Raw genomic sequence first — 20,871 nt, forward strand, 5'->3', positions numbered from 1 at the left:
TCGAAATCTGAATCGGACTTTATTGGCCAAGTATGCTTACACATACAAGGAATTTGTTTTTGGTTACAGTAGCTCACAGTGCACGATAACTGACATTACAGAAGTAACAAACACACCCAACCTTCACACAAACACACACACACACACACAGTGACATACACGCACAGACACACCTGTAAACTTAACATGTGCAGAGTTGTATATTTAAAGTAAAGTGCTAAGTGCAGCAGTAAAGAACAGTGCAGACTGGATTAAATAGATATAAATATGGAGAACAGAGGAGTCACTGGTTGAGACGGTAGTACAGATTGTTCTGAGACACTATCAGATAGATAAAGTGCAGTACAGAGGGATAAAGTGCAGTACAGAGAGATAAAGTGAAGTACTTGCTTTATTATATCATACAGTACACCTGTCTGTAAGCATCTGCAATTGTTGTCTTTTATATGATACAGTTTTGACACTACAGCTTTAGTTACTTTGACAATATATTACCATATTATAAATTATGTCACATGTGCCAGATAAATAAATTATGACACAATGCATTTTTCTATGAATATCATGGAACACTATTAGCACTATTAAAAGCAAGCTAAAAACATATTTTATTTTGAACAGAACATAATTAAACATGCCTGGCTGAGTAATATCTGAGTAACACTGAGATAAATAACTGATCAGCACAGTGATTTATCAGTCTACTCAGGCTTTAGTAGAGCTCGGTAACACTGATATAAATAACTGATCATCACAGTGATTTATCAGTCTACTCAGGTTTTAGTAGAGCTCGGTAACACTGAGATAAATAACTCAGCACAGTGATTTATCAGTCTACTCAGACTTTAGCAGAGATCAGTAACACTGAGATAAATAACTGATCAGCACAGTGATTTATCAGTCTACTCAGGCTTTAGTAGAGCTCGGTAACACTGAGATAAATAACTGATCATCACAGTGATTTATCAGTCTACTCAGGCTTTAGTAGAGCTCAGTAACACTGATATAAATAACTGATCAGCACAGTGATTTATCAGTCTACTCATGCTTTAGTAGAGTTCAGTAACACTGAGATAAATAACTGATCAGCACAGTGATTTATCAGTCTACTCAGGCTTTAGTAGAGCTCGGTAACACTGAGATAAATAACTGATCATCACAGTGATTTATCAGTCTACTCAGGCTTTAGTAGAGCTCAGTAACACTGATATAAATAACTGATCAGCACAGTGATTTATCAGTCTACTCAGGCTTTAGTAGAGCTCAGTAACACAGAGATAAATAACTGATCAGCACAGTGATTTATCAGTGTACTCAGGCTTTAGTAGAGTTCAGTAACACTGATATAAATAACTGATCATCACAGTGATTTATCAGTCTACTCAGGCTTTAGTAGAGCTCGGTAACACTGAGATAAATAACTGATCATCACAGTGATTTATCAGTGTACTCAGGCTTTAGTAGAGCTCGGTAACACTGATATAAATAACTGATCATCACAGTGATTTATCAGTCTACTCAGGCTTTAGTAGAGCTCAGTAACACTGATATAAATAACTGATCAGCACAGTGATTTATCAGTCTACTCATGCTTTAGTAGAGTTCAGTAACACTGAGATAAATAACTGATCAGCACAGTGATTTATCAGTCTACTCAGGCTTTAGTAGAGCTCGGTAACACTGAGATAAATAACTGATCATCACAGTGATTTATCAGTCTACTCAGGCTTTAGTAGAGCTCAGTAACACTGATATAAATAACTGATCAGCACAGTGATTTATCAGTCTACTCAGGCTTTAGTAGAGCTCAGTAACACAGAGATAAATAACTGATCAGCACAGTGATTTATCAGTGTACTCAGGCTTTAGTAGAGTTCAGTAACACTGATATAAATAACTGATCATCACAGTGATTTATCAGTCTACTCAGGCTTTAGTAGAGCTCGGTAACACTGAGATAAATAACTGATCATCACAGTGATTTATCAGTCTACTCAGGCTTTAGTAGAGCTCGGTAACACTGAGATAAATAACTGATCATCACAGTGATTTATCAGTCTACTCAGGCTTTAGTAGAGCTCGGTAACACTGATATAAATAACTGATCAGCACAGTGATTTATCAGTGTACTCAGGCTTTAGTAGAGTTCAGTAACACTGATATAAATAACTGATCATCACAGTGATTTATCAGTCTACTCAGGCTTTAGTAGAGCTCGGTAACACTGAGATAAATAACTGATCAGCACATTGATTTATCAGTCTACTCGTGCTTTATTAGAGCTCGGTAACACTGAGATAAATAACTGATCATCACAGTGATTTATCAGTCTACTCATGCTTTAGTAGAGCTCAGTAACACTGAGATAAATAACTGATCAGCACAGAGATTTATCAGTGTACTCAGGCTTTAGTAGAGCTCAGTAACACTGAGATTAATAACTGATCATCACAGTGATTTATCAGTCTACTCATGCTTTAGTAGAGCTCAGTAACACTGAGATAAATAACTGATCAGCACAGAGATTTATCAGTGTACTCAGGCTTTAGTAGAGCTCAGTAATACTGAGATAAATAACTGATCAGCACAGTGATTTATCAGTCTACTCAGGCTTTAGTAGAGCTCAGTAACACTGAGATTAATAACTGATCATCACAGTGATTTATCAGTCTACTCATGCTTTAGTAGAGCTCAGTAACACTGAGATAAATAACTGATCATCACAGTAATTTATCAGTCTACTCAGGCTTTAGTAGAGCTCGGTAACACTGAGATAAATAACTGATCAGCACAGAGATTTATCAGTGTACTCAGGCTTTAGTAGAGCTCAGTAACACTGATATAAATAACTGATCAGTACAGTGATTTATCAGTGTACTCAGTCTTTAGTAGAGCTCAGTAACACTGATATAAATAACTGATCATCACAGTGATTTATCAGTCTACTCAGGCTTTAGTATAGCTCAGTAACACTGAGATAAATAACTGATCAGCACAGTTCCATGCTGTCCTAAGATGATTTAAGCTGGTGTTGGTGACCAGCTATATCTCATATGCACTGACATCCTCTTGAACCTTTAAAACGTGCCAGTTTCTTATATGATTCGTTTAAACATGTTACTATTTATAGCAATATCATTTTTAAACAATATTTTTGGCAGTGTTGCACATGCAGTCCTGCCATTAGAACACAGTAAACTGAACATGAGGGGGGGGGGGGAGAAAAGTGCGTGTGCGCGCGCGTGTGTGTGTGAGAGAGAGAGAGCAAGAGAGAGAGAGAGAGAGAGAGCAAGAGAGAGAGAGAGAGGGGGAATCGTGCGCTCCCGCATTTTACTGCAACATGAGTCCACAACACACACGGAGCCGGAGTTGCACGCGCGGTCAGCAGCGTCCAGCCGTAGCCACGAGCCCTGCGCGCGCTTCTGCGGAGCGACGCTTCAGCTTTCCGCGTCCCAGCCTGTAGAGCAGCGCTTGCTGAGGGGTGTGTGTGTGTGGGGGGGGGGGGGGGACCCGCGCGCGCGAGAGGATCGTTGTAACGCACTGTGGTGGTCTGCAGAAGGAGAATGACTTGACAGTGCACTTTTATTTACTCACTGTTTGCTGGAGGACCCGGCGATTCCCCAGCCCTTACCTTTCCCCACCGCGCAACCTGTTGTGCCTGGACGCGAACGCCGCCGCAGGAGTCACGAGCACATGTGGGACGACATGCACGAGCCTGCAGGTGAGTTCATTTTTTTTCTCTTCTACCTGGTCAGTTATTGCGAGAACACATCAGAAATGCACCGACATTGCCTGTGCTCTTCTTCTGAAGCCTGTTTCACGCGGAACCCCCTGCTGTGGGAAATATGACAGCCCCCCACACAGGGTAAAGCGCAGTGCGTAATGGTTTATCTCATCCAAACCCCACAGGGCTCCCAGTTAAGGTGAAGGCGAGCGTGTGTTTGCTTCTGCTGGGGGGAAATGGCAAAAAAAAAAAAAAATATATATATATAAATTAAATAGATAAGATAAATCACAAATTTGCAATTTGCACAACAGCTGTAGGAGCTGAGAAATAGCTCAGCTGGCGTATTCCAAGAGAGTGAAAAGTCTTAATATCTCCAATTCTAAAGCAAACGTCATCCACATCTGTATCCCGCCCATACTGTATATCCCTGGTACCTGTGCAGAGGGTCGGTTAGGTGAGGAATCAGTTGTTGTTGACTGTTGTACGGTGTGTATTTTTGGTTGGTTGAAAAAAAAGAGCCCCAGCACTCTGAACGAGCTGAACGATGTGTCACTTTTATGTTTAAGCTTATTTTTGAGTTTTTGATGATAGCCTGCATTATTAACAGCACTGTCTTACCCTGCTTAAAAAGGGGAATTCTACCCTGCAAACATGATTATATTGTGACATATAGCGCATTGTTTTGGTGCCCGCAGCCTTGTCACAGAACTGAAATACACTGTTCTAAAATATGCCAGGTCTTCTATTTTTAGAAAATGGACAGTGGAACATGATTGGAATTTTGGAAAGTTGTCAAAAGGTGGTCTTATGACCAGAAGGCAATGTTACTTCATGATGTGGTTGATGATGGCAACGTTGTAGAGACAATGGAAACAACACAACCTTTTCATAACATTATAACAACCTTGCAAGAAAGCAGGCAGCATTGGGACAACCTTGTGTGTTAGCTGGGATCAGATTAAGGTCGCACTGTGGTTTGAAGCGAATAGTGTGGAACTGTAGAGAAGCTTATCGACTCAGATAGCTTTACAGTGGTGCTGATTGGAACCACAAGTCACACCGACTACACCTACACATGTATCCTGAGATTTTTCTTGTGGTGTTGATGTCAAAACAGGGGTATATCTAAAAGAAAAAAAAAATGAAGAGATGGTTCAGGCCAAAATCTTGTCTCAGTACTATTGTAAATTGATGTATCAGGCACCAGACTTTGTCTAATCATTTCATATAATAGGTTTTAGCCCCAGGAACCAATTTTCTTTCCACTGTAAACAAATCCTATTAGGTAAGTTTGTCTAGAACAGAGTGGAAAATTCGGAAAAGCCGGTGGAATTTCCTCCATATAAGTGGGTGAATATAACCAAATACCAAATAACTTGGGGCTCGTGAACTGCCTGTGGATGAGTTGGACCAACTTAAAGAAACAAAATGCCCTTGTCTGGCACCCTTCATGTAGTGTCCAAGCCTCAGGCTAGAAAAAGGTGGATTCGTTGGCCTTGACCCAAAAAAATGCCTGGTTTTACCGTAATTTCCAGATTTGCTTGTATTTCCATTGCTTTGTGATGTCACAAAAGCATATCATTTAAATTATTACATTATTATTCCAGAGAACCAGTTCCAGTTCCACTGCTGCACAGCTCAATGCTGGGGGAGGGGGGGCTTTATACCCCTCTAGCCCAGGAATGGTTCCAATATGTTCATATTTATCCACTACAAAGCCTCCTATTCTATTGGCAGCACTAGACAATCTGTGCAATTAGCATTTGCACATCTGTGTCAGCAAAGGCTGCAACCTAAAGTGGATGAATGCATTCATGAGGAGGGGTGTCCACAAACATTTGGACATCTAGTGAATATAGCTCACAGCAGTGTTTTAGGCAGCACTGTTTTTTCAGTGAGACACATACAGACAGTGAGGCAATACAGGGCAGTCTATAACAACCAAGCTCATTTGCATATGCTTGTCTTAAAGGCACAGCGTAAAAACCTGCCTGTCTGTTTCTAAGGTTGGTGAAGAGATGTGTAGATATGAACTGCAGATTTTGTGGCTACATTAAACTGAACAAGTATCATGAATGGCATATAGGCCCTTTGAGGGCAGTTAATCGCTATGGGGAAGCTGTTTCTGTAAATTCTTTTCATGAACATACCACCCAGACATTCACCCTTCAAAAGCAAGGTACCAATTAAGGGGCCATAAAGGTTTCTTGGAGTGATACCTCAAAAGAAGTACTGTTACAAAGTTTGTGGCTCTTTAAAGAAGCGTAAAAACAAGAACCCTGAAAAGATTGTAGAACCTCTACTTAGCAATATCGTCCTATACCAGGGACATCCCACGTAAATGAACCTCACTTTGAACCTGTGGAGGAACCTCTTAAGGTGCTTTGAGAAACCTTCTGGAAAGTTTTTTTTTAGAAGAAAAAGGTTCTTTGAAGGTTCCTCAAAGCACCTTAAGAGGTTCCTCCACAGTTTTAAACCAAAGGTTCCTCAAGGATCTTGTACAGTATACCAATCAGCTTGCTGGTTATGACGCGAGTGGAGGAGGGTCGACGTACTAGTGGGGAAAGCCCCCTCAATGTGGAGATCAATATCCAGAACAAGCTGAATTATCATGTTTTTGTGCCGAACGCTACAAACTATTCCAAGGGGTTTTGTCAGATTTTAGCAGTGGTAAGTTCTTGAAACGGTAACTTCACCTTCAGTTTCGAGTAGTTTGACCTCTCCCTATTAATAGAGCTAAGAGCCTGGTCTTGTGTGACTGGAAATAACTGCCCAGTGGTGTTACAACGATGGCCACCAAATGAACAGACTTGCTTATAAGAGCTGTGTCCGACCACTGCGCCCTATTCACTATATCGTGCAGTATCTTGGGGTCCCACCATTTTGTAATGGTGTCTGAAAGCGGAGTGTCGAATTATTAGTGCACGGTAACAATCCCATAATGCACTGTAATGGACATGAAATAACAATAATTCACTATGTTGTTTAGCTTAAAGATTTGTATGCAGCTTCTCTGAGAAAGACCAACCTACAGATATGCCCAAAATCATTCACTACCTTGCCGAACTATGTTTCTTATAATAGTGCTCTGGACAGCGATCTGGATTTTCACATGTAGGGGAGAGTGAATAGGACACAGCTTTGGAAAATGACCTTGATACAGTCAGTTGTGTACATGTGAAGTGGTAGTACATGTGAAGTTTTTGATTGGACAGTTGACCCCTTAGACGCTCCCCATTTTTAATCAGGGCAAGGTTAAGGCAATTGACTGTTTGCTAAACAATGCTTACCAACCATGTCCAAGCAGTACTTTCTCAATCAAGTGAAGCCTTCCACAAGCCTGCAGCAAGAGTGGCGTGGCAGTAAATTTGACAGAGTTATTAGGCTCAGAAAGAAGCAAAGGCTTTATTGTGGAACATTTAATTTTACTCACTCAGACACTCACACACACACACACACGCACTAACCTCATCAGCTGGAGGGTTGGTTTTTCATTCCTAAGATGAAAAAGTTCAGGATTCAATTTGAGATTAAAACAAAAAGCTAAACTGAACTTTATCTTGTTAACCCTTGTTGACTCTGAGGTAAGCTTTAGGGAGGTAAGGCTAATATTAGCAATATTTAATATTACAGAAGAGTGTTAAGACAATTAATCAGCTAGATAAATTTATCTATTAAATGCAATGCAAAGAGTCATTTGCGTTGGAACAGCCGCCGTTGTGATGCAGCGGCCGAGAAATGCAGCCGAGGCTTTTGAACGCAGCTTTTCAGTGTGGTTATGATGGACACTCTCATCCCACAATGTTACATGTTGGCGTAGCAGCGCTTCATCACTTCCTGTTAGTATAAAAACGGGTTAGTATTACCCACATATAACCCACACAATTAAGATTTGCATGCATTGTGCATGAAAGTAGTAGTAGCTATATCTAAATATAACTGGATTCCAGCAAGCTATGATGTTTAAACATTAAATAGTCTATTTTAAATCTCTAAAGTTAAAAGCATGCTCAAGCAGCTAACCAGCAACATTCTCTGTGCTCTATAGATAACTGTTTCTACTAAAATAGGGTTGGTTCAATGTGCCAGTGTTTGCATTTGAACAGCTAATGCATGGAATGCCTTATTTTGCTAATCTGAGTGTGTAATTATATAGATGAAGACATGAATATTTATATAAAAGATATGAATATTTATATTTCTGCTCTATTCTTGGTGAAACCTTTTACAAAAAATATTGTTGCCACTTTCAAGAAAGAGAGGGCACTTAACAAAAGTACTTTTCAGGCTTAGACCAAGGAACTGAGGCTTGAGAGTGGACCTAATGGGCTGCAGGGTGTAATGTTAATGGCTTGCAATACTGAAAGCCATTTTGTCCATGATGTACAATCCCAACCCTCATTAACCAAAATCCATTTCAGCGTCTTTCCCTGTTTCATTTCTGAAGCTTTTTCTGGTTTAATGTTACCCCACCCTTCCTATCCTCGAATTATCTACCCAATTTTAATTGAGTCTTTTCTTGAATAATAAAAAAAAGAGTCTGGATAATGCTACAGTCTTACATGTGGCAGACCTGGAGTTCTGCATTCTACATTCACCTGTTAACATTGTGAATTGCACACTCTGCAAATATTCATAGCTCTATTATCCATGTGCAATGCCATTTGCAGGAGCCTAAAGTTACTATTACATCTGGGTAGCTTTTAAACATATTGATATCAGCATCCAAATAAATATGATTAATGAAAAGAGGATGCGTCAATTATTTGCAAATATCAGAATGGTAAAATGTAAAAGTTTTATATTGAACATGGTGTGTTTTTGATGAGCCTGTGCTTATTTTAAATAATGAATAATGTCTTGAAGCAATATAATAGGTTCTGGAGTCCTGTCATTAGGGACCTTAACTCTCAAGGACTGGAAGAAACCAAAGTATTTCTTCCTTGATTACATATTTTTAGAAAACAATGGGCGGGCTTAATTGTTCCATTGCATTACAACTAACCCTGCACTCTGGAGACTGTGCTTTAGCCTGCTTTACTTTCACCATCATGCTAAAAACCTATGATGTACGACACCTGCCAACAATATTATTGGTTAATATTTTTTTCAGTGCCCATGGTGTATGGTAATCTAATCGAATTCCCTTTATAGATGTGGCAAAAATCACAATACTTCAATAAAAGATTACAAAGAAAGAAATAATGTTAAAAAAAGGTCTATTATGATTCCAGGTTGTGAGCTGGATATGTGCATCTGCAAAATACCATAAAAGTAAATGCCCTGCTGCAGCAAGGCACCAAGAGACATTAAGCCACCTCTGCTTCTTTTCAAACCAATGCCCATGCAGCATTATAGGCCAGCTAAAAGTGTCTGGAGGAGAGTGCTAACGGTCCAGTTCTGTGGGCAGCAGGCAGATGGCCACAATAGGCCAGCACTGATGTGGACAGGCTAGACTAGAGGAACTAATCTATCTTGTCCACTCAGAGAGCAAAGCCAGTTGTGCTCTCTTGAACTCCTGTGATTTCTGGCCTCCAGTGGCTCTGGCAGGATTAGAACTCTGAACCTGGAAATGGGATGTATATATGTAATTCCTGTCCACTCTCTTAAAAGTAAAGGGGCCTAAAAGGGTTCTTTGGAGCACTGCTATAAAATAACCTCTGATGGTTGTCTTAAGAAGCATTCGATAGAGTAGCTTCAATCTGCTTGTACTGTGTTTGAACTCATTGTACAATACTCCATATAGGCTATACACACCTATGATTTACAAAAATTAAAACCAGATCAAATTTGATTCAGGCGTATTTGTAAAGTGTCTTTCACAGCTGACGTTGTCACAAAGCAGCTTCACATTTGCAATATATTTGTAATATCTTGCTGTAATGGGATCAATATATTATGCAAATGAAGGCTGTAATGCTAAGCACAAGTCTGTTTGCTGTAAGGATTGCTTTGTCGCAGTTACAAGCTTAGAAATAGAAGTAATCCACCCATGAAGTGTCCTTGGGCTTCAGGGATTTATGGTTCCCAACCTGTTTGCAGATAAACACACTTATGCTGTAAACAAAATAGTTGGTAACATCCAAGGATGAGGTTGAAAGCAGCAATGATAGCATTCCAACTTTTAGCGCTCAAGTGGTTTAGATCAGTGTTCTTTTTTAAACATCACAGTTTATCCAAACGAGAGTCCCTGTCATCCTTACTGAGTTTGTCCCGATGTGGTAGTCTCTCATTTTGCGTTTGTTTTTCCCGTTTTATTGCTTTCAAACCTCCAATATATTCCAAACATTTCATGAGTTTCTATTCATTTCACTGCACCACTCATTGCAACAATACCCCCAACATGGCGCATCACTGACGTTTCACACAGTAAACACAAGTGACTATTAAAGGGCGAAGTGCTTAATGGCTACACCTGAGATTTGGCGCTATACTTCTCATATAGTGCATTATGTGAGTTATGAAATTTTGACAGTGAATGTATTAGGGATGAAGTGGGGTGGTGATCATCCAACATCCTGACCTCATTAATGCTCTTGTCACTGAATGCAATCAAATCAAATCACCACAGCTGGTGAAAATCTAGTAGAAAGTCTTCCCTGGTCAGTGGAGACAGTTATTTCAACAGGAGCAGGATAAACTCTTTTTTAATACCCTTGAAACAATAAATGCAGTATACACTTGAGGATCCTCATACTTCAGAGGTGCATTGTTGCTAGGCAACAATAGGATGCTCTAAATGAACATTAATTGGTGGGGAAAATATTGCAATACTTATTGGTAATAACTAATTATGTATTAAACTTTGTCTGTTATCATATTTTATGTTGTCGCTGTTAAATCTAAAAGCAATAAGCAAGTTGAGGCCTTGCTTTTCAGTAGGGGGGTTAGTCACTCTGCTTCATGTCCTGCCTGAAAATGTTGTTTTCATCATAAAATCACATTTTAAAAAGGTTGTATATGGTCTGAAAAGGGTTCCACTATTAGGTAAAAGAACCCTTTTGCAATACAACAAAGAAGCCTTTGTAGTGTTTCCTGATAAATGAACCAATAGAAAAGCTCCGAAATAAAACTACTCCTAACCCTCCACCTCTCTACACAGTCTCAGTGTAAGATGGCCTAGCAGCGATGTCCCAACTCTACTACCGCCGAACTGACAACTCCTCGTACAGAGACCGCATCCCTTTGCGGATCGTGCGGGCCGAGTCGGAGCTGTCCCCCTTGGAAAAGGCCTACCTGAACGCCGTGGAGAAAGGTGACTATGCCAGCGTCAAGCAGGCTCTGGAGGAGGCCGAGATCTACTTCAAGATCAACATCAACTGCATCGACCCGCTGGGTCGCACGGCCCTCCTCATCGGCATCGAGAATGAGAACCTGGAGATCATCGAGCTGCTCCTCAGCTTCAACGTTTATGTTGGCGATGCACTGCTCCACGCCATCCGCAAGGAGGTGGTGGGAGCCGTGGAGCTGCTGCTCAATCACAAGAAGCCCAGTGGAGGCATGCAGGTAGGATCTTCTGTCCGACTGTACACCTTGCATACTCCTAAACATATAGGTGCCAAAAATACCATAGAAGAATCATGCTTGTTTCCCTAAAAATGCTTAATGTACGTTCTTTAGAGAGTCATTTTGGTTAACGAGATGTGAGTTTGAAGAACCATGGTATGGTTCAAAGCACCTCCACATTATGTAAAAATTCTTTAGGAAGCTTACAGTAGCTTTTAGAATCACTCAAAGAAGCATTTATGGCATTTGTTTGTACCCCTAAAAATACAGTTTGGTAGAAAAGAATTCAACTTGAATTGGCATGGAACCTATATGTGGAGGGGGAACCTTCCAAGACGTTATTCACAAACACATCTTATTTACAAAACCGGTACTATGATGAACTTGTCAGTGGAAAATGTAAAAACCACACTGGAAGACCTCAAAGTGGCTCTTAAGCCCCTGTCACAACAAGCTGATGGTCGGTTATTGAATGCTGCCAGACCTTTGATGAGCGCTGGTGACTTACTTTTGCATGTAGTATTTGTGGTGTGTCTTGCACTTGTTGGCTGGAGTCGGTCCTTGTCAGTGCTGTTTTGGCTGATTGAAAGTGTTGAATCGGCGTCGGCGGTTGGGCATGAGGGAGCTGTGAGCCAGCACACAAAGACAAACCAAAGAGCTTAGCATGAAAACTGCACTTTCAAGATCATGCACAAAGAAAACAGCCTTAATTTTCTGTATTAGTTTTATCACTCTTTTCGCTATTCGGCTGATTCATCAAACTCTATTGTTCATCACTTATACTGTACTGATACCCCAGGATGCCTTACATTACTACATTATATTAAGGCAGTTACTGCACTGCAATCACTTTTTCTAGTACTTCTTATTTATATAATTGGGTTATTTTATGTATATTATAGCTGTATGTAATAATATAGCTGTATTTATAGTCAGGTTTGCTGTTTCCTATTTGCCACTTCTTACTACTACTATCTATCTATCTATCTATCTATCTATCATCAAATAAAGGGATGCTATTATATTATTAGATGTTATCCCACATATGAACTTACCCATCTAATTTCACTGTTTAATGTACACTCACCTGAATTACTTTCACTTTCATACACAAGGCTTAGCTTAAATGCAGGCATATGACGTTAGTCAAAGCTGATTAATACACTGCGGTGCAGGGAAGGGGATCATGGGTATGCATAGTTTGAGGAGGTTGTGATACGCACATCCCTACAATCTTAAGTATTCAATTGGAGTATCTGTGGAGCTGTGTATCCAAATAAACACAGATTGGCTTTCCGGTAGTGTTGGCGGCAGGGCGTTCCAAATGTTATCGGACTAAATATGAGTGGTCGATAACATGCATGTTGGCTGTCTGCTATAGTCTGTCGGGTGTGTTGAAGCCCATGTTTTCATAAGACACAAAATGGGAGAGTGGATCATCACTAATTGACATGGTTAATTAGTTGGTCTTAGTTGGTGCTAGTTGGTCCTAGTCGGTTGGTCTGTCTGGACCTTACATGGTTGGCATCACCCTTTTGGAAGCTTCCTTGTCAGGATAGTACCTCCAAGTGTGAGAAGATCTACCTTAGACTTCAGAGTTCCTTATCTCTTCTTCGGCATGCAAACAACTGTATTAATTAAAACAAATTGCAATCTCTATTCTCTGTTTCTATGAACTATAAGTGAGAAATAATATTCAAATTTTATGAATTGCCTCTAAAAGTGACTGCCATACACACTTCCAAATGTGCCAAAAGTGCCAAAAAGGTTTCTTTGGAGTGATGCCATAGACAAAGGTTCTTTTCAGAGGATGTGGAAATCAGGATTAGGTTTAAGATAACCCAGCTATTGTGTCCATGTGGGGCCTGTATGGGTAGCCCAACTGGGAACCAGAAGGTGTTGTCATTGGGTTCCACATTGGCCCCACATATGGATGTTCACCAATGTCAGTGATGGGACCATGAGGGGTTAAACATGGACCACATCAGGGTTGTGCACTGCATACAAGGTCTAGATGGGACCAACATGAGATTATACTGGGCCCCATTTGGTAGGCCCAACTGGGTCCCAGTATAAACACACTCAGAGTCCATATAGAAAGCCCATATATAAATAGATACACTATGACCAAAACATTATGACCACTCACAGATGAAGTGAATGACATGATTATGTCATGACAGCAGTAGTGAGCACCTTCTGACAGTAGCCAAAAGAGGAACAAACCATGAACTGGCAACTGGATTTTGGATACCCAAAGCTAATCAATGCATGAGAAAAATTAAGGCTATCTCAACTGGTGCAAACCAACAGAAGGTCTACTGTGACCCAAGTCACAGATTTTATCAAGGGTAATGTCACAACATACAGTGCATCATACCCTGCTGTGTTTGGGTCTTTGTAGCCGCAGATTGCTCATGTTACCCCTGTCCAAGCACCTGCAATGGACATGCAAGCATCTTGTAGGGATTGAATAAGGTCTTTTGGTCCAATGATCCCTGCTTTCTTAAAATCACATGGACAGCCTGGTACGATTGCGCTGCTTATTTGTAGGACATCCAAATCACAGAGGCTCCACCTTGCAACAAATACAATTTCAACAAATGTTGCAACAAATGTTGTGCATTGGTGCCAGAAACTACAGGGTACTTTCAGAGGTTTTGCAGAGTGAGTTTGTTTGGCAGCAAGTGGAACCTTTTTAACAGTCCAGAAGACCACCTTCTTCTTCAACTTCAGTCTTACCTCCACTGCCAAATGCTAGCTGTAAAAATAAAGACAGTCCAGCTATCATGTCCATGTGGGGCCTGTATGGGTAGCCCAATGGGAACCAGAAAGTTTTGTCCTCAAGTTCCACATTGCCCCCACCAGTGTCAGTGGTGATGGGACCAGGGGGAACCACATTCTACCCAAGTAAACTCCACATGATGGCTGGAAGATATGTTTGATGTCTAAGCACAGTGGTATACAAGCCACAATATAGGATCTTTTCCATGTATGAGTGTCTCACTGACAGCACAAAAGGACTATTTCTATATTTTTCCTTCCCATCCCTCCTTTAATCTGTGCTAACAGAAAAGACAAGCTAAATTCAACACTTAGGAGTACTCGCTGTTCCTTTACTTCTGTTAAAGAAGCATCTTTCACACACGCAAACATAGCCACGCAAAATAGCTCACAGGGTTCCACCTCCTTCCCTAAATTAATCCTTGCTTTTGTAGCATAATCTGAAATGTACAGGGTGTTCTTAAACCTTAAAATAACGCCCTTTAGAGCATTAAGAGACACACTGAATTTGAATTCCTCAGTCCTGCCCCTGCCCAAGAACTGCAGAACTCAATGCCAGACAATTCTGACAGGAAAATAGATTTTAAGAGGATTTTCTGATGCTATTATGTTTGTTTTCCACAGCTAGCCACTGCTAGCCCTTTTTCGCAAATAGCTCCTTCAATAAATAATGTCTCAGTGGCCCGGAAAGGTTAGCTAAATTGATAATTGTGCCACCAGCTGTCATTGCGAAGCAGGACGCATTTGTTATAGTAAATAGCTGCTAGTGTGCGAAATGCATCTAATCTGTCTTGCAGTGGACCGTTTGGGACGCAGCGTCTGCCTCACTGCTTCAAATCCGAATGGAATTGCACATTTTCCTGTTCGGGAAAAGGCTGCAGGGAGCATGTCAACAAAACATTAGTGGCACATTTGGACTGAAGTGAAATGGAAAAAAAGCACGAATCAGAAGCACAGTACCTTGAAAAGGCTTATTTTCTATAAAAAGAGCTGCCAGCCCACTTGTTCTGCCTACGGCTTCACTATTCCTCTGGTGAAGTCTGGTAAATGCTAGACTGCTAGGTTAAGGTAGGCTTGCTACCGGTAGAAAGATTCTTGGCTAGGTGAATGCCAAAAAAGCCCAGACAAACTGTCTGGCACCTTGGCTTGACAAAAGCAGATTTGTTCCTGACATCTACAGACGTAAAATCTCAAGCAATTAAAATCCAGCAGGGTAGTTCAGTTCTACTGGGCCTCCAGTATTTTGTATTATTGCTGTTTACTGGCTGTGGAGTAAGTCTTACTGAGGTGGAAAGCTGGAGTGGTGTAAACATTGCAATCTTTCAAGGTCGAGTCATAGATTTTGCATGCTGTAGTGACTAGCTGATAATATTCCCTTAAAAAATATTGACAACATTAAAATAGTTGAGGCTAGAAAGCTTTCAAACACCTAGGAAGAAGGTTTTGAGGCTATATTCCTTATTTCCACAATAAAAGTTTTATTTATTCAATCAGATTTTCTGTGGATTATTATTATTATTATTTGCTTAACTTAAGTCCAATGCTTAGGGTAGCCTTGCACAAGCTTCTCTTTTTAGTCCACTCCTCCTGACAGAACTGGTGTAAATCTGTAAATCTGTCAGGTTTGTTGGCCTTCCTGCATAAACACATTTTTTCAGTTTAGCCACCAATAGTCTAGTGGATTTTGCTGTTCATGAGACACTTTGAAAATATTCTTAGGACCTGTGTCCTGCAGCAAGACCCATTTTTACATTTTCAGCTTTCTGCCTGAGGCATTGATGCATCAGTATTTCTAAATAATCCTTTTTATTAATATTGTCATCAACTTTATGAAGTGCACCAATCCTTCATGCTCACAAACCCACAACCCAGTTATCAGTAGCCTAGTGCTCTAACCACTGAGCCACCACTTTCCCATCAAGAGAAGAGCAGGAGAGCGCAGGGTCAGCCATGCTACGGTACCCCTGGTGTATGTGTATATGTGTGTTCACTGCATTAATGGGTTTATGGGCAGACCTCAAATTCCATCTGTGTCCAAAACAAATGGTGACCTATGCCTAACACAAATGGTGATCATGGTTGCCTTTGTCTTTATCTAATACTGACCAGACTAGACTAGAATAACCCAAAGCTATCTGCTTCTGCTTACCCAACTCACCGACTAGCTGATTAAGTAGCACTGATTGTCTAGGGGGCAAAAAAAGCAAAGCTAAGGCCAGTCTGCAAAGTAAAACGCTGTGCCTATGCGGTGCAATAAATGTGAGAGTCAGTTCTATACTATGTGTGTGTCTCAAGCTTGGTGCCACAGAGAAAGGTCAGCTTACCTGTGATCTGCTTCGCTTCCTCTGGGGCAGCACAAACCTTGACGCCACTGTTTCAGGTGGGAATATAACATTCCCAAAAAAACACTATGTTGAAAAAAGGGGAAACACCAAATTGGCCCAGGCAGGGATGAGTCGCCAGCGTGCCTCCAAGCATGCCATCCAACATTCTCCAACGCTGAGCTCCCTTGGAAATCAGTGGCTGTCCCAAACTATGTGACCTTCCTTTTCTATCAGTGGTCAAAACATAAAATATCATCTCTGTCCAAAATTGAATTGCCAAAAAGTCTTATAAAAGGTTTAAATGAATGTTTATTAATGCTTTTAATCTGATATTTATTCATTTTGAATGCCTTAAATATTAATAAGCTGTTATGACACAGATATATGACATAGAAGTTTGTAATAACATTTTCGGCCCGCTGGTGCAATATGTACAGCATAACACAAGTATTCATTTCTGACTTCTGATCTATTTATGTACCTACCTGCCTACCTACCTACCTACCCATGTCCTCCAAAACCCAGAACACTATTTCCCTTTTTATTTTTCTTGCAGGTTCCTCCAATCTTGTTGGACAAGCAGTTCTCCGATTTCACCCCTGACATAACGCCCATCATCCTAGCTGCCCACACCAACAACTATGAGATCATCAAGCTGCTGGTCCAGAAAGGCGTGTCAATGCCCCAGCCACATGAGGTGCGTTGCAACTGTGTGGAGTGTGTGTCCAGCTCAGACGTGGACAGCCTGCGCCACTCGCGCTCACGTCTGAACATCTACCGCGCTCTGTCCAGCCCCTCGCTCATTGCGCTGTCCAGCGAGGACCCCTTCCTCACCGCCTTCCGCCTCAGCTGGGAGCTGCAGGAGCTCAGCAAGGTAGAGAACGAGTTCAAGTCTGAGTACGAGGAGCTATCCCAACAGTGCAAGCAGTTTGCCAAGGACCTGCTGGACCAGACACGCAGCTCCAGAGAGCTGGAGCTAATCCTGAACTACAGAGATGACATAAATCCCCTGGAGGACGAAGGCAACAACGACCTGGCTAGGCTCAAGCTGGCTATCAGGTATCACCAGAAAGAGGTAAGCCCAGGCATTACAAGTTACAATCAATAATTTGGACAATTCATAAAGTCTCATTTTTACAGTTTTCCCATTTACTTCAAGTGGAATCATCTAAGCTAAGCAATCAGCTAAGGCATGTTTGGGGTGTGAAGTTTCTTTCTTTAGTTTTGTACTGGAACTATGAGCCTGATATATGTCTATATGTATAACGTAATGAAAGCCTGTAGCCAACAGTTCACAAAAGTAAAACTTCAACCCTTAAATGTTGGACGTTTTGTATATACCATTATTTTGTAGGTATCTTATAAAGACTTATATTTTTTAAATGCATTAAAGCCATTTTCATTCAGTTTCTTTAAACTGTGTACACACAACATATTTCACTGCAATATGAGGATTCAATTTGCCATTATCAGAAAAATAATATTGCATTAATTACGGGGAAAAAAAAATGGAATTCTGGTCTGCTGCTGCTGCTCCGGTTCTAACTAAGGTTGTCTCCAAAATGGCAACTTTACACTTTACATCATAGAATTGTGTAAAACAAAATGTAAAGGACTATTGTCCTAATCAAGTAACTTAATTAAGTATCAATGTTCACTATGATTTGTGGATCGCTGGTTCGATTCCCGGGTGATGAAGCCTGTCACCAGCAGCCAGAACCAGAGAAAGCACAATTGGCTTTGCTCTCTCTGGGTGGGTAGATGGCTCTTTCTCTCTCAACATCACTTCAGTGTGATGCTGGTCTGCTAGCCATCTGTTAGCTAATGCATCAGAACTGGGTACCCAGTGCTTTCCTCTAAGTGTGTTGGTTGCTGGTGATGTTGCATTGGTGGCAGCTCGAAAAAAGGCAGTGGCTGGTTGCACATATGTCAGTTACCATCCTCCCAGTGTCAGGAGCATTACTTGTGATTAGGGAAAACAAACCAACTAATTAAAAATGTTCTAAAAGTAATTGGATATGCTAGGATTTGTGATGATCAGCATACCAGCATGCATTCCTGTGTCCAAAACACAAGAAAAAATTATAAATACACTTTTCTTTCATTTTCATCTAAGATTGTTTATTAAAAATAATGATCATTTAGTCAATTAACATCAAACGTGCCATGTTTACATGAACATGGGCAAATATAAATGCTCCAGAATAATCATGTTTGCTTTGAAAGACCCTTTTTTTCTTTACCTTCTTTTGTAAAGTTAATATTTAGCATATAGCTGTTGTTTTTGGATAGTGATATGTTGAGTTTGCATATCACCTTTTGTTATATTTCACTGTTGCTTTTTTATTACAGTTTATGAACCAGTGGCCAGCTTTATTGTGAATGAATAGGCTACACAACATTGTGGAAACTATTCACCTATACTGTGTACAGTATGCCACCACTGTCAGAAACCACAGAAAAAAGAGTCTATTCTAGACTACTTATCAACTTAACACACTTTGTGACAAGCATGTAATTATAGAAGACAAATAACTGGTGAAAATGGGATTTTTGTGCCAAGGCTGCTCACAGATGTGCATTTTCAGCTGAATTTCCATTCCTAGAGTAAGCATGGTCTTGAGCTAAACAGCTTTGTCAGTGGGAATTCCCTGCTAAATATCTTCTCCAGTCCAGGTATAGGCTTATGAATTGCAGATGCTACAGCCTTGTTAGCTGTCATTTAGAATAATCGAAGCACTAGGGACCACTGCAGTTTCCTCATGTACTCAGATGGATTGTGCTCTCTGTGCACTCTAATGATCTGTCTGGAAAACACAACATCCAATGCTCCCATTTTAGGTGGATCTATGTCGCCCCCTCCTGAGCATGAGATACAGTGCAGCTGTATTGCGCAGTGTTCTTCATAGCTGAGAGCAGAACTCCAAGTCCATCATAGCTGGGATTTACTTAATTCAGTCGTGTACATCATTTCTAGATTCATCCAACACCACACCATACCATACCATCAACCACAGTTTCATATTTGCCTTTAGTTTCCCTGTATATGTCAGATGTTTTATTCATGTGGAATTGTGTGTAAATGAATACATCCAGCGCATCACTGAATGCAGCAGCAACATAATCGCTTATGCCAGCCAGCAACAGTAGAAACGTATATTTACTCTGTAGGCCACTTTATTCCGATTAATATACGGCATGAAGCCACTGCCATATTGATTTCTTTTGTTCCATCTATCTCTTCCGAACAAACTTTTAATTTCCCCCTATTCCCTGGATCAGTGATTCAGTTAAATACTTATACAAACTGGTCCACTCATGCTCTTCTAAACAAAGTTGATTTAACAGATTTGGACCAGAATTTAAAAGTTTTATCAAGCGTTATTTATATTTTTTAGAACCCAGTGTTATTGAGAGGACACTTTTCACACAGTGGGATAAGAGAGTTGTCCTTAAAGGGCCAATATCATGGAAAATTTCATGGAATTTTCAATCGAGTATCGTTGTTGAAGTTTTAAGACATTCACTGCCCAGTACATTTAAGGCATTTAGCAGACGCTCTTCTCTAGAGCAACTTACAAAAGTGCTTTGCTATTTACCCAATAATAACCTCAGCTAGTTTAAAAAGGCTAATAACTTAAAGATACTTCTAAGTTTAGACTCTACTAAACACAAGTCAGTAAGGAGACCACTCTGCTATTCGTCCAAGTATTCTCTGAAGAGGTGGATCTTCAGTCTGCGTTTGAAGACAGCGAGCAACTCTGCTGTTCGGACACCCAGGGGAAGCTCGTTTCACCACTTTGGTGCCAGAAAAAAGCCTGGACACTTGTCTTCCGTGGAATTTGAGCTGAGCCGCACTTGAAGCTCGAAGGGCTCTTGGTGCGGATCGGCTTTTGAGCATTGCCACCAAGTACGGAGGGACTCGTCCTTTCTGGGCTTTGTAGGCCAGCGTCAGGGTTTTGAATCTGATGAGTGCAGCAGCTACAGGAAGCCAGTGAAGAGAACGCAGCAGTGGAGTGACATGGCTGAATTTAGGGACATTGAAGTCGACCTGTGCCGCTGCATTCTGGATGAGTTGCAGGGGCCTGATGGTGCGCAGAGGGAGACCAGCCAGAAGAGAGTAGACTGAACGAGCATCTGGGCGGCCTCTCTAGAGAGGAAGGATTGAATTCTCCAGATGTTGTACAGGAGAAATCTGCTGAATGACCGAGTTACGTTTGCAACATGAGAACAATAACTGATCATCCATGACTACACCAAGGCTTCAAGCTTCTGTAGAAGGAGTGACCAGTGAGTTCTCAAAGGAGATGGCAGGATCGTTTTTAAGTCCAGCAGTTCCCAGGATGTACAGCAGCTCTGTCTTGCTGGGATTGAGTTTGAGGTGGTGAGCCGCCATCCATAATATAATATGAACATAATATAAACATAAACAGCCTGTTTTCAAAGCATTGTTTTTGTGCTAGAACCAAACCCAATGCATTTACATACATCTGCCTATTAAGCCTACATCAGATCAGCTCCACCCATAAA

General features: G+C 40.8%; 1 protein-coding gene across 1 annotated transcript in view; it reads left to right on the forward strand.

Moving 5' to 3' along the window:
• The first annotated feature begins 3,525 nt into the window (after positions 1–3,525).
• Positions 3,526–20,871, forward strand: part of trpc4a (transient receptor potential cation channel, subfamily C, member 4a) — a 34,081-nt gene continuing 16,735 nt past the window's right edge. Inside the window, exons 1-3 of the mRNA XM_072659588.1 lie at positions 3,526–3,721; positions 10,830–11,233; positions 16,898–17,416. Coding sequence (XP_072515689.1) covers positions 10,856–11,233; positions 16,898–17,416 — 897 coding nt within the window. The 5' untranslated portion in view covers positions 3,526–3,721; positions 10,830–10,855. The remainder of the gene's footprint in view (positions 3,722–10,829; positions 11,234–16,897; positions 17,417–20,871) is intronic.

Source organism: Salminus brasiliensis, chromosome 16, assembly GCF_030463535.1.
Source record: "Salminus brasiliensis chromosome 16, fSalBra1.hap2, whole genome shotgun sequence".
In the NCBI taxonomy this organism is placed as follows: domain Eukaryota; kingdom Metazoa; phylum Chordata; class Actinopteri; order Characiformes; family Bryconidae; genus Salminus; species Salminus brasiliensis.